The 12,871-nt window shown below is 47.2% G+C and overlaps 1 protein-coding gene across 1 annotated transcript in view; it reads left to right on the top strand.

The window, feature by feature from the left end:
* The window catches only part of LOC119176739 (cytoplasmic dynein 2 intermediate chain 2), a 176,305-nt gene that overhangs the window by 141,500 nt on the left and 21,934 nt on the right, over positions 1–12,871 (top strand). The window contains exons 3-4 of the mRNA XM_075877260.1: positions 9,542–9,757; positions 10,240–10,294. Of these exons, the coding sequence (XP_075733375.1) occupies positions 9,542–9,757; positions 10,240–10,294 (271 nt within the window). The remainder of the gene's footprint in view (positions 1–9,541; positions 9,758–10,239; positions 10,295–12,871) is intronic.

The following is a 12,871-nucleotide window of genomic DNA, read 5'->3' as shown; positions in this document are numbered from 1 at the left end:
CGATGAATTGGCGACCACGGTCACTGATGATTACTTGAGGTGGACCATGGCTGAGAACAACGGAGCGTAACAAATAGCAGCGACGTCATCAGCTGTAGAAGATGGTATCGCAGCGGTTTCGGCGTATCTGGTAAGGTGGTCGACGCACACTATTATCCAGCGGTTGTTGTTCGAAGACCGCGGAAACGGGCCCAATAGGTCGATGCCCACTTGCTCGAAAGGCGTAGTAGGTGTTGGTACGGGTACATCTTTGTTCGGGTCGTAATAGGTGTGGGCTGGCTGATGGGGGTAACTGAAGCGGTCTTCGTACCTCGGCAGCGGGTAGTTATTGCGCTGTGACCTCGGTGGTGAGGGTGGCCTGTAGTTGCAGTCACACACACACACACACACACACACACACACACACACACACACACACGCACACACACAGATATATATATATATATATATATATATATATATATATATATATATATATATATATAGATTATTGCACCATATTATTGACATCTAACAGACAATAATGCAAAGAAAAGTATCAGGGAAGTTATTAGACCGAATTGTATAGTGAATGTGAAGAAAGAAAAGTGGGTGAAAAGATCACTTGCGGTGAGGAGGAACCGAACCAGGTTCGGTTCCTGCTCTGTTGGGGTTACCAAAGGTGCTAGTACGCTAATCAGGACCTTTTCAGAAAGTTCTTGACTGACTGATTTCTGCCCTTTTTCTCTTTGTAAAGAGACCATGACGCCTTTCAAAACACCAAGTGCGCGAGCTGGCTCACACTACATAAAATAATGCAGCCGCTGTTTAATTGGATGACAGCCGCGGATGGTGTGTATCGTCGCGATACTTATTAATGCGAAACCAACGCGACATTTGCAGACAAAAGCGGGCCAGTGCTCGCAAATTGTGCTCAGGCTGCTTCTTCGTCTTCGCCACCATGTGGCTGGTTGTTTTGCGAATTCGGACTCATATACCCTTCATTTTGCGCGTAACTGTAATCTCTTTCAATACAGAACGCGATGCCGCGTAATTAAAGCGGCCTGACGTCATTGCATATGTCAAAAAAAAAATTCCACAGCATGACGCGCTCTCACTGGCTATCATCCTCCGGACAGCCATTGCCCCACCGCGGTGGTATAGTAGCTAAGGTACTCGGCTGCTGACCCGCAGGTCGCTGGATCGAATCCCGGCTGTGGCGGCTGCATTTTCGATGGAGGCGGAAATGTAGGCCCGTGTGCTCAGATTTGGGTGCATGTTAAAGAACTCCAGGTGGTCCAAATTTTCGGAGCCCTCCACTACAGCATCTCTCATATTCGCTTGTGATCGCTTCAGTGGTGCCCCACACGAAGATGTTGAAGATTGGCTTGAGCATTACGAACGCGTTGCCAACATCAACCAGTGGAATACTCAACAGGAGCTCGCCCGCACGTATTTCACTCTCGATGACGGCGCTCACACGTGGCTTGAGAATCGAGAAGGCCGTATATCCACATGGGATGACTTTCATCAGCAGCTGACTGACACCTTTGCTAGCGTCGACCGTCGAGAGCGGGCTCAGCAGTTGCTCGAGTTAAGGCTTCAAAAACCTAACGAAACTGCGTCAATGTTTGCTGAAGACGTGACGCGCCTCTGTCGTTGGGCTGATCCCAACATGTCCGAGGAGAAGTTGCGCTACCTGATGCGTGGCGTGAAAGAACAACTGTTCGCTGGACTTGTGCGCAATGCCCCAACTACCGTGGCCGATTTTATAAGAGAAGCCACTGCCATTGAGCGTGCTCTGCACCAAAGATCGAGGCAATATGATCGCTCGTCCACTACCACCCCAATGAACGCCGCTTCAGTGACTCTGGACAATCAGGGCTCCCTACGTGACCTTATCAGAGATATTGTCCGCGAAGAAATGCAGAAGCTTTGGACTCCTCCAGTGGATACACCAGTGACCGCCGTTGCCGCAGTCGTTCGTGACGAACTTAGGCACGCTTTTTCTGCAGCTGATCTCGATCGCGATCAGCGTCAACTGAGTTACGCCGACGCTGTCCACCGACCACCACCCGTCCCGCCCATTACATCATACTACCAGCCACCTACAGCCGCACCTTCGTCGCAACCATTGCAAGAGGCTTTCAGACGTCAGCCCATGTCTCCGATGTCTCCATGCCACCAGCCACCACTTGCCGCGCCTTACTCACCACCACGAGAGGACATAAGACGCCCACAATTTCGCAGAACGGACGCTTGGCGCACCGTCGATCGGCGCCCTCTCTGCTTCAACTGTGGTGGTGCCGGCCATATAGCTCGCTATTGTTGGTACCGCGACACATCGCTTCACCCGTCTCGGCCAGGGTACGACGGTCGCCGTGCCAATGACGACTACAGTGTTCGCCATGACGACCCTGCTTTTCGAGGACCTTCAACAACGTGGTCTCCCTATCACGAGTCGCCTCCTCATCGCCAGCCCAATTCCGCCCACAAGTCACGCTCTCCATCCCCTGCTCAGACATCATCACCGAATCGACGTACTTTTGCTGACTTTCGGGGAACAAGGTCGCCAAGCCCTTACCGGGGAAACTAAAGGCGGCGACCTCTCGGGGTAAGGTCGCAGCCCGACCACAAGACGATAAAAAGTCCCCAGTACTGCCGCGACAGAACGACTTGACGCCGAAGAATATTAACAACGACGAAATGGTGAGCGCCGACCTCAATGTAATTATTAACGGAGAGCAAGTGACGGCCTTAGTCGATACGGGTGCTGATTTTTCCATAATAAGTCGCAAGCTGGCTGATCATCTTAGAAAAGTAAGAACGCCATGGACAGGACCACATATAAGAACAGCGGGTGGTCAATTGCTGCTCCCTACTGAAAGATGCACAGCAAGAATCAGCATAGGGGTCTCTTCTTTCGTCGCGACTTTCACTGTTCTCCCAGAGTGCTGCAAATATTTAATTATAGGAATGGACTTTCTCAGGGAGCATGGCGCAATAATCAACATCCCGGACCGCGTGGTTTCATTTTACGAGAGTGCTCGTCTGACTGATCCTACATCACCAGAGCACAAGTCATTTCGTCTCAAAGACCACAATATAGTCGTGCCGCCTCGATCATGTATCCTCGTTTCAGTAGCATGTGACGTACCGTTCGACGGTGAAGAAGTCGCCGACCAACTAACCTCGCTGCTTTTCACTCACGGGATTTCCGTAGCACGAGGAATAGTCAATGTCACCGACGGCCGAACGAACTTGCTGTTGACCAATTTCACCTCCGAGCGACGGCACCTTCCAAAAGGCACAACGTTGGCACATTTCGACGAGATCGCAGATGTTCATGACTGCTTTTCAGCACTCGAAGCAACACCTGCACAAGACCCACGTGACCTAGCACCTAACCTTGACGTCAGCCCTACTTTAACTCAGCAACAGCGGGAACGCCTGCTTGTGCTGCTAGACGAGTTCCACGACTGTTTTGCGTCGACCTCGAAAGTTGGCCGGATGTCCTTGACCAAGCACCAAATCATCACAGAGGACACGGCTAGACCAATCCATCAAAATCCGTACCGTGTGGCTTCAAAAGAGCGAGAAGCGATAGAACAGCAGGTAACAAAAATGCTTGAAGACGACGTCATTCAACCGTCGAAAAGCCCTGGGCATCACCTGTTGTTCTAGTGAAAAAGAAGGACGACAGCCTGCGTTTCTGTGTGGACTATCGAAAGCTAAATCAGGTTACAAAAAAGGACGTGTATCCGCTTCCCCGCAAAGATGATTCGATTGACAGGCTTCGAAACGCACGTTACTTCTCTTCCATGGACTTAAAGAGCGGATATTGGCAAATTGAAGTAGACCCCAGGGATCGTGAAAAAACCGCTTTCGTGACGCCAGACGGACTCTACGAATTTAAGGTTTTACCATTTGGCTTGTGCTCCGCTCCTGCTACTTTCCAGCGTCTCATGGATACCGTTCTCTCTGGCCTTAAATGGAGAACCTGCCTAGTATACCTTGACGATGTCATTGTGTTTTCTACAACGTTTGACGAACACCTTGAACGATTGCAAATGGTCTTGCAGGCCATACGGGCCGCAGGCCTGACGCTCAAGCCGGAAAAATGTCACTTCTGCTTTGAGGAACTGCAGTTTCTCGGCCATGTCGTCAGTTATGCAGGAGTTCGTCCAGACCCCGAAAAAGTTGCCGCCGTCGCACAGTTTCCAACGCCATCAGATAAAAAGGCAGTGAGGCGTTTTCTGGGTCTCTGTGCATATTATCGGCGATTCATTCCAGATTTTGCACGCATTGCGTCACCTTTAACTCGTCTCACGAGGGATGACGTTGCATTTGTTTGGGGCGACGAACAGGAAGATGCTTTCAATGACTTGCGGCAACGTCTACAGACGACCCCCGTGCTTGCCCATTTTGATGACACAGCCCCTACAGTGCTCCATACTGACGCCAGCAATGTTGGCCTCGGAGCTGTGCTTGTACAGCGCCAGGATGACGAGGAAAGAGTGATCGCTTACGCAAGCAGAACTCTGTCACGCACAGAAGCAAATTACTCGACCACTGAAAAGGAATGTCTCGCTGTGGTGTGGGCAGTTATGAAATTTCGCCCATACCTGTGCGGCCGCCCATGCAAGGTTATCAGTGACCACCATTCGTTGTGTTGGTTAACAAGTCTGAAAGATCCTTCCGTGCGATTGGCACGCTGGAGCCTTAGACTACAGGAGTTTGATATAACGATGGTGTATAAGTCGGGAAAACGACTGCCTATCTCGATCACCAATAGAGTCGGCTGCTGCTTTTGATGAAGAGACAGCGTTCCTCGGAATCCTCGACACGTCAACCATCGCAGATTACCAGCATGACGATCCTGAGCTACTTGGCTTGATTAATTATTTAGAAGGACGAAGCCAGAATGCACCCAAAGCCTTTACAAGAAGACTATCGTCGTTCTGTCTGCGAAACAATGTCCTTTACAAAATGAACTTCTCGTCCGACGGGTCCACCTACCTGCTTGTCGTCCCTACCATTCTTCGATCTGAGGTGTTGCAAGCGTGCCACAACGAGGTAACATCTGGACATTTAGGCTACACGCGCACACTGAGCAGAGTTCGAGGGAGATATTACTGGCCTAGACTCACCGCTACCGTGAAGCATCATGTTCGGACCTGCCTCGATTGCCAGCGGCGCAAGTCACCTCCAACGAAACGAGCCGGTTTGCTACACCCTGTCCAGATCCCAACAACGCCGTTTGACCAGATCGGAATGGACCTTTTGGGCCCACTTCCGACCTCTAGTGTTGGTAACCGTTGGGTTATAGTGGCGACCGACTACCTTACTGGCTACGCCGAGACAAAAGCCATCCAGAGAGGCACAGCAGAGGAGGTAGCCCGGTTCTTCATAGAGAACGTTGTGCTGAGACACGGTGCGCCATCGATCGTTATAACAGATCGCGGAACCGCATTCACGGCCGCGCCTTTAGATCATGTGTTGGTGCTCAGTGGTACTATTCATCGCAAGTCGACAGCTTACCATCCACAAACCAACGGGTTGACCGAGCGACTTAACAAAACTCTGGAAGACATGCTTTCAATGTATGTGGACTTCGAACACAAAAACTGGGACGAGATTCTCCCTTACATAACGTTCGCATACAATACTGCGAAACAAGAAACCACACGGATGATCCCATTCAGCCTTGTTTACGGACGAGAAGTAAGAACGATGTTAGACGCGATGCTGCCACACGAATGCGATGACAACGAAACGAGTTCTGACGCTTTTACTCAACGCGCAGAGGAAGCCAGGCAGCTCGCACGTCTGCGAATATACAAACAGCAAGAGTACGACGCAGGCCGCTATAACCAACGTCATACAACTGTAACGTACGAAACCGGGGACAGGGTATGGGTGTGGACGCCTGTACGAAGACGGGGACTATTCGAAAAATTGCTCAGAAGGTACTTCGGACCTTACCGAGTGCTGCGACGACTAAGTGACGTTACCTGTGAAGTCGTCCCGGATAGCCCAAACTGTTCAAGGCGTTGCCAGCACCGACCTGAGCTTGTGCACTTAGTGCGCATTAAGCCATACGTCAGCGAGTGACTCTGCGAGGCACCGTCGCTTCTACAAAGTGACTTCTTGCGCAAATTACTGTCTCAGCTATAGCATCGTGGCAATGCTCTTTTAAGAGGAGGCAAATGCCGCGCCTGAAACAAAGAACAAAGACAATGTGCGCGCCAACAGCCTCGTGAAAAGGGGGACTGAAGAAGACGACGTGCTTTTGTTTTTGCTCGCCTGCTCTTGGCTCCTGCATAAAAACACACGCCGTCGGTTCTCGGACTCAACGTCTCGGTGCACTGCTTACGTTGAACCGTGACAATATGGTTGTTTTGAGACGTCAAACTCCACATATCAGTCAATCAATTAATCAATCAATCAATCAATCAATCCGGACAGCCATGTTGGTTTTCTTTGCGCGCCACATATAGGCAGCGGACAATGCGAGACCGAGATTCCGAAGAGGTGGTACGATTACCCTTTTTCCTCAATGACGTGAAACCGAGACAGGATAGAAAGCAATGATTAATGGCTTTCTACTCATTACGGAAGAGGCATAGTGGGGAAAGCAGTAAACTTGCTCTATGCAGGTGAAAATTCACTCCTTGCGTCAGCAACGCCGCTTCAACAACGCAGCCGCTGCGCGCTGTCGGACGCCAACCGGCATCTGAATCGTCTATATACTGTCCTTCAGTCTGTCTCTAACCGTAGTACTGACACTGTGGAGAACTGCAACGCTGTCGCAGCACCTCGCCCCATGTATTTGCCGTGTATCCAAGCACTGCTAAATTCGTAGTTTCGACATGATCTTTCGCTAAAGACTTGGCCCCGATGTAATTTTCTCCGTAGCATTCATGTCGTATTCATGTCCTTTTTTTACATTCATGCCAGTCTTTTATGTTGGTCTTCATTGTGCGTATTAAACATTGTATGCGCGTGGTCCTGTCTTTCCTAGAGTACGTTGAGAGTATGCGTCTGCATGACCTCGCAATAAAGGAACACGCATGACATCGCGTTTGCTTAGTGATTTCGAGTTCCATTAAGTATGCTCGATATTTACAATGTTTAATGCTCGAAAACCATTAGATCCGGCTAACTTCTCGTCCCCTATTTGTTTGGGTTTTATGTAATGTTCTTAACACACAATGGTTCAGCTACGCCGCACCCTCGTCTTATAACATTGAAAATCAGTGAAGTGCAAAGCAAATTTGAGCATTCGGCGGCATTGTCGAAGTAAGCAGTTTTATAACAATTAAAAACACTGATATTACGTGCCAGTGTATGTTAGCTAACTTTCACAGTTACATGCGTGACTTGCGAAGTTCCCTAGCTTTTTAATTATTTATTTCAAATGGGTAATGCAAGTGCACCATTTCGAGATCGCCCTTGACATTATCTAGCTTGGCGTTGAAATTCTCAATAGAAAAGGCCTTGTGGGAGCTATAAACGTGGACATCTATTTCACTGTCACCGGCTCATTCAATGCAAAGCAACCTCGGCAAGAAAGAGGTGCCTTCGCCGTCGATATAACGTCAAGTTTGTCGGGGCGAGGAAAGCGATGTGTACTGCACAAGCTTTGGGATACTAACCGGCGTTCATTTCGAACAAACTGAATACCAAAGAAATACAGTTCGGTTTCTTTCGAATAAATTTGACTTGACAGTCTGTGCCGTCCCTGACACGATGTTTTTTTGTACTGTTTGCAGACGTTGAGTGACGTACTGTTGCTACGTCTTCCGGAAAGCGTGAACAAAACAGCGCGAGCGTGGCGACACTGGAAGACGCCAGTCGCCATTGGAGTTATTGGCGCTTTTCCGCTAGGAAAGAGATCATACAAGTCTAAACAAATTGTGTCTAGTGTCCGGATACAGTGTCAACGCATTCAATATGTTTGCACCACCCCTAGCATAATCATTAGCTTCTTCTTTTACCAATGTTTGTTATTTCTGATTACGCTTCTTCCCATGTCACCTAACACGAACCTTATACAAAGGTACTAGCCAGGCAATCTCTGGAATCTCTCATTACTTTTAAGGGCAAAGCTTATTATTATTATTATTATTATTATTATTATTATTATTATTATTATTATTATTATTATTATTATTATTATTATTATTATTATTATTATTATTATTATTATTATTATTATTATTATTATTATTATTATTATTATTATTATTATTATTATTCGAGTATATCTGCTGTGATCTATATTGTTATCGTATATCTGAATTTCTATACGTTTCGTATAATTTTGTTTCCTCTAGCACTCAGCAGAATAGATGTAATCTTGTTAACGAATTTTTGCGAAAAGATTTGTACGCCGGCGGCTGCTTCCTATCCAATTCTCCAGCCGTATGTGTACAAAGCAGTGATGGAAGAACTGAGGAAAAAGAAGTAGAAGGGAAATTTTCGTCTCTGACCCAAAATTGAAAATGCAGAGGTAATTCTTATTGCTTTTTTTCTTCCATATATATCGTTAATGCTTCTGGGCCAATTATTCGCATATGATGGGTGGGTAAAAACGTTATTATTAATTTTTTAAAGGAAAGGGGCCAGGGGATCGAGATGATGGGAGGTTGGTACGCACGGTAGTCCTCGGCAAACTATTTTATGAAGCAGTGATGGAAGAATAAGATATGACATTTTCGTCTTCGACGTAAAATATGATGTACGATGTTAATTTCTAGTGTTTCATTGATATACAAAGTTGCGTGATTTGTTTAACAATTAAGACAGCCTGAAAGCAGCTCAGAAGCGCGACGAATTGTCTTTTTCAGGAACGCTTCCGAGTCTTGGCGCAACCCGCGCTGTGCTCGAGCGCGCCACGTATACTTAAAGCTCATCATCATTAACTGTTACAGAGAGGTTCAGAACAGCTGGGTCCAGACTGAGCCGCAGACCACAAGGGAGGCGGGTATCCAGGGACGCCGCTGCTGCGACGCCGAGGTATTTTCACTGCGATGCCCGAGCGCGTTTTGCGAGGTGGGAAATTCAGTTAGCGTGTAACACTCAGAGAGGGCCGCCCGGCGCCGTTCCTCCCGCCCGTTGACAGAGGAGGCTTAAGTTTGAGGCACTGTACCCTCCCAAGAAGGCCCAGCCGGTCGCTTGCATTGTATAGCAGAGGTAAATATTGTAGCTGTATACTTCGCGTAAGCTGTATAGAGCTACATATTTATTTACTACAGTCGTGGTTCCACCCTCTTTAGAGAGATTTCGCCGACAGTGCTTAACCTAACATTGGCACTTGTGGAGCACCTGTCACCGACGACCATTCCAGACGTTTTTGCTCGCCCAGAACTTCTAACTCCCTATTGCTGACTAGGACAGACAGCTCGAAGGGCAGTTCTTGTGGAAAACCGGCCACAATTGCGCCATGATCGTATATTGTGCACAGCTACCAAGTTATTCCTGTTTGCGTGCTGCGAAATAATTAAGTAGACGACCTTGTTGTTCATTAAAGCGATTGATTCGTACTGGCAATGCGTAGGTGCAAGCATCGCCGCAAGGCGTGCCTGCTGTGGAGGCCAGGGCGTACGACTGGCCGTCCCTCGCAATGTTCATGCGCCAGGCCTACTCCAAGATGATCCAGGAGCTTGAGAGTTCTTCGCGCAGCAGCAGGGCCTTCCGTGGCTACAGGCTGCTGGCCGACACTTGCGAAGGCAGCGAGTCCCGCTTGTATCGCGACATCGCATTACCCCGAGAGGTTGGTGCGAGTTTTATTCTGGCTTGGACGCAAGTATCGCAGCGTTCAGGTGAACCTCAGCCTTCGACGGAAGCTGCACAGCACAGCTCTTCCCTGCGTGCACATCGAGCGAGTTTTCAGTTGTGCTCTTTGGCGCTGCTGTCACGAGAAAATTGAGTGAAACGGCTGGTTATAAGTATAAAAAGAAAACTATAGGGAGTTGTACTATTAAGCTACTTTTAAGCGAAAGCGTGCGGTGGAGCTGTAACACTTGGTGATATTGGTCATATGCTTTTCTTACATCAGACTGACTGATGTTTTTCTTCGGCTGAAATATCTGCTTCTGTTAAAGCAAATAATGTAAGCAGCTTGTAAAACGTGTCGGCATCATCGTGCTATTGTATTGATTGACAAAATCGAGCTTTGAGCATCCTCACGTATATTATTCTTCTGCCTGTGATCCTCTGTCATGTTCGGCTCACGAAATGTGTGCTTCCTTACAGCTACAGTGCACCGATTCTTCTTGGAACTCTACTGGCTCCGTCATAGCACTTTCATATCCTTTTGATTATGTCAATCAGTAGCGCGTGAGAGGGTGATTGGGTGATTGTGCAAATATAAGCACTGGAATACGTGCAATTTGCGGTCTATACATGTCGAAATGCTTAGGGTATAAGGGCGTTCTGACTATAATACAAGATACTTGCTCCCGTTATCGCTCATTGTTCTCCTGCATGATCAGTGAAGTCCTCGCTGCCTTGATGATTTCTCTTCAGGTCTCACTAGAGATCCAAATGGGGCGAAAATGACAAGCTTTTCGTCGATTTTCCTATAGAGACAATTACTTTGCCGATGTCATGAGAAATATTGTTCTAGGTAAAAAAAGTTCGAAAAAAAAAGAACCCTATATTTATGTAGTCAAACCCGTTTCTACCGAGCTGTTGTGCTTGTTTGCTGAGTTTCGCTCTTGATATTCCTGTGCAAGTAGTTGGTCTAGTTAAAGTATATATGCATAAAGTTGCGGGAATTGATTTTCGGGTACAGTCGGACCCTATCTAGTATGCGTAATGTGCTGTAAAACAAACAAACAAAAAATAATTAAAGAAGATCATATTTGTAGTGACAGTTGTCCCCTGTATACTACAATGAAATATCGCATGGGTATGCATGCAGGAGAATGAGGGTTTGGAGGCGTGCTCTAAAGTGTATAATATTGAGCTAACTTTTCGAAGCCACATGTCAAGCTGTGTTAGCCGCTCGCATTTTTATTTGCCGTATTTAAAGGTACAATCATCGAACTGTTGAGACGTCATTTTCGAGTTTACGGTTGTACATTATTTTTTTTTCAATAATGAGTTCTAATTAGAATGGCACAGCGCTAAAAGATGATACCTATTTCAAGGGGAAAAAAGAAATGGGAATAATTAACACGGTATTTCAGTCTGTAGCTATGTATATTACAATGTCGTTGGTTCAGGAAATGCTGAAGGAGAGAAACGACTGATATTTCAGCCTAAACTAAGCCATTCAATATCTTCAAGAAACCAGAGCTACGCCTTGCTTTTTCGCTTCCTCCTGCGTAAATTCGTACTCAAACTTCTTAGGCCACGTGTCGAAATACATAATTGCCCCATTGAACTGCTTGGCCTATCGGAGCATTTCAATACAAGCTGCTGTTTATAACGTACCGAACCAGCGCTGTTGGCAGTGAGTGGCGGCGTGTATGTAAGTTGTCGACTGCTCTGGATTAAAGTTTGACCTTATAAAGTTCTTCAACCTTGCTTCGAAACAATGATAAGCGAGTGTTTGTGCATAGAGACGTTGCCACGGTGGCCTGTTATGGAACTGGGGACACGTTCATGGTAACGGAACATACGCTCCTACTATTTGGATTACGTAGTACTTGGAGTATAAGAAAGAAACAAGAGCAAAAAAAGCACCGTGATATCCACAAAGCAAATGATGTTAGAGAAGCTTGCTCAGAGGTGCACAGGGCGTTTCTTGGTGCGACCATTTTTTTAGGAAGGCTTATGAACGAGCCATCGCATGATGTGTGTTGTTGGGCACGTTCCTCAGCCGGCACTGCACAGTGTTGGCAACGTTCGGTCGGCGCGTTAACCATCTCCCCTTTTATGCCATACTGACCGCTGCCGTGAGCCTAATGCCTAGCGCTCATAAATGGCAGACGTGGAGCTATCCGGCCTTCTTCAACGGGGTTGAGAGCAGGCAGGTGAGGAGCTTCGGAGGATATCAGTACCCGTGCGTAACACTCATTGTACGAACTTGTCACGTGCTGCAACGCCTAGGAAACGACGATCCTCGCGCTACCGGCCTGTCTGATGGTTTTTCTTTTTCTCTCCTCCGGCCAAAGAGGCGCTGAGCGTTCGCTCGCGGCCAGACCAAAGTCACCAAACACCACTGACGCCCTCCTCTTTTGCTTTCTCTCTCTTTCACATTCCTTTCTCTTCCCCGCTACTCGTCCCCCGTGTGGTGTTGCTAAGGTGACAGGGGCTTTAGACCTCCTGAGAGAGAGACAGCAACGACGACACACTTTTTTCATCACTTTCCTTTCTTTCGAATCGACTTCGAGGAGGCCAGCGCGTGGGCCATCGAAAATATGCTGAATGTCGCTCTTGCTTGCCGACACTACCTTCTCTTAAAAAATATCACCGTTAAATGACTTGTTTCGAAGGGCTAGGCGAGGCTCTAAGTTTTGTACAGAGCCTCTTTGAAAAACAGATATCTTTGACGACGGCGAAAACAGTTCGACAGTTTCTGTTCTGGAACGTAGCGGAATATTGCAGCATAAAGCTGGCTAGCAAACACAAAAGTCACCTCAACGTGGGAATAGCTCGAAGTATTTTTTTTGCTTATCAAAAAACGGTATTTGCAATTTGTTTTTTAATTAAAGAAGTCTTTTTTTTATTAAACGCCCGGCGTTTGGAACCGCATAAAAGATTCACACACGCGCACTGAAAACACAACTGCCGAAGGCGTAACCATTGTTTCAATTCGTTTCCCATCCCTTTCACGCCTCGGGTTCCAGTGTATTGACTACGTTGTTCTGACGTCTTCGGACTCTCTTTAAATGATCGTTTAATGTAAATCATAGGAGCTGTCGTATTTATTTATTTT

Source organism: Rhipicephalus microplus, chromosome X (genome assembly GCF_043290135.1).
Source record: "Rhipicephalus microplus isolate Deutch F79 chromosome X, USDA_Rmic, whole genome shotgun sequence".
NCBI classification, from domain to species: Eukaryota; Metazoa; Arthropoda; class Arachnida; order Ixodida; family Ixodidae; genus Rhipicephalus; species Rhipicephalus microplus.
The sequence above is the reverse complement of the archived record's forward strand: the minus strand, read 5'-3'. Positions and strand labels throughout refer to the sequence as shown.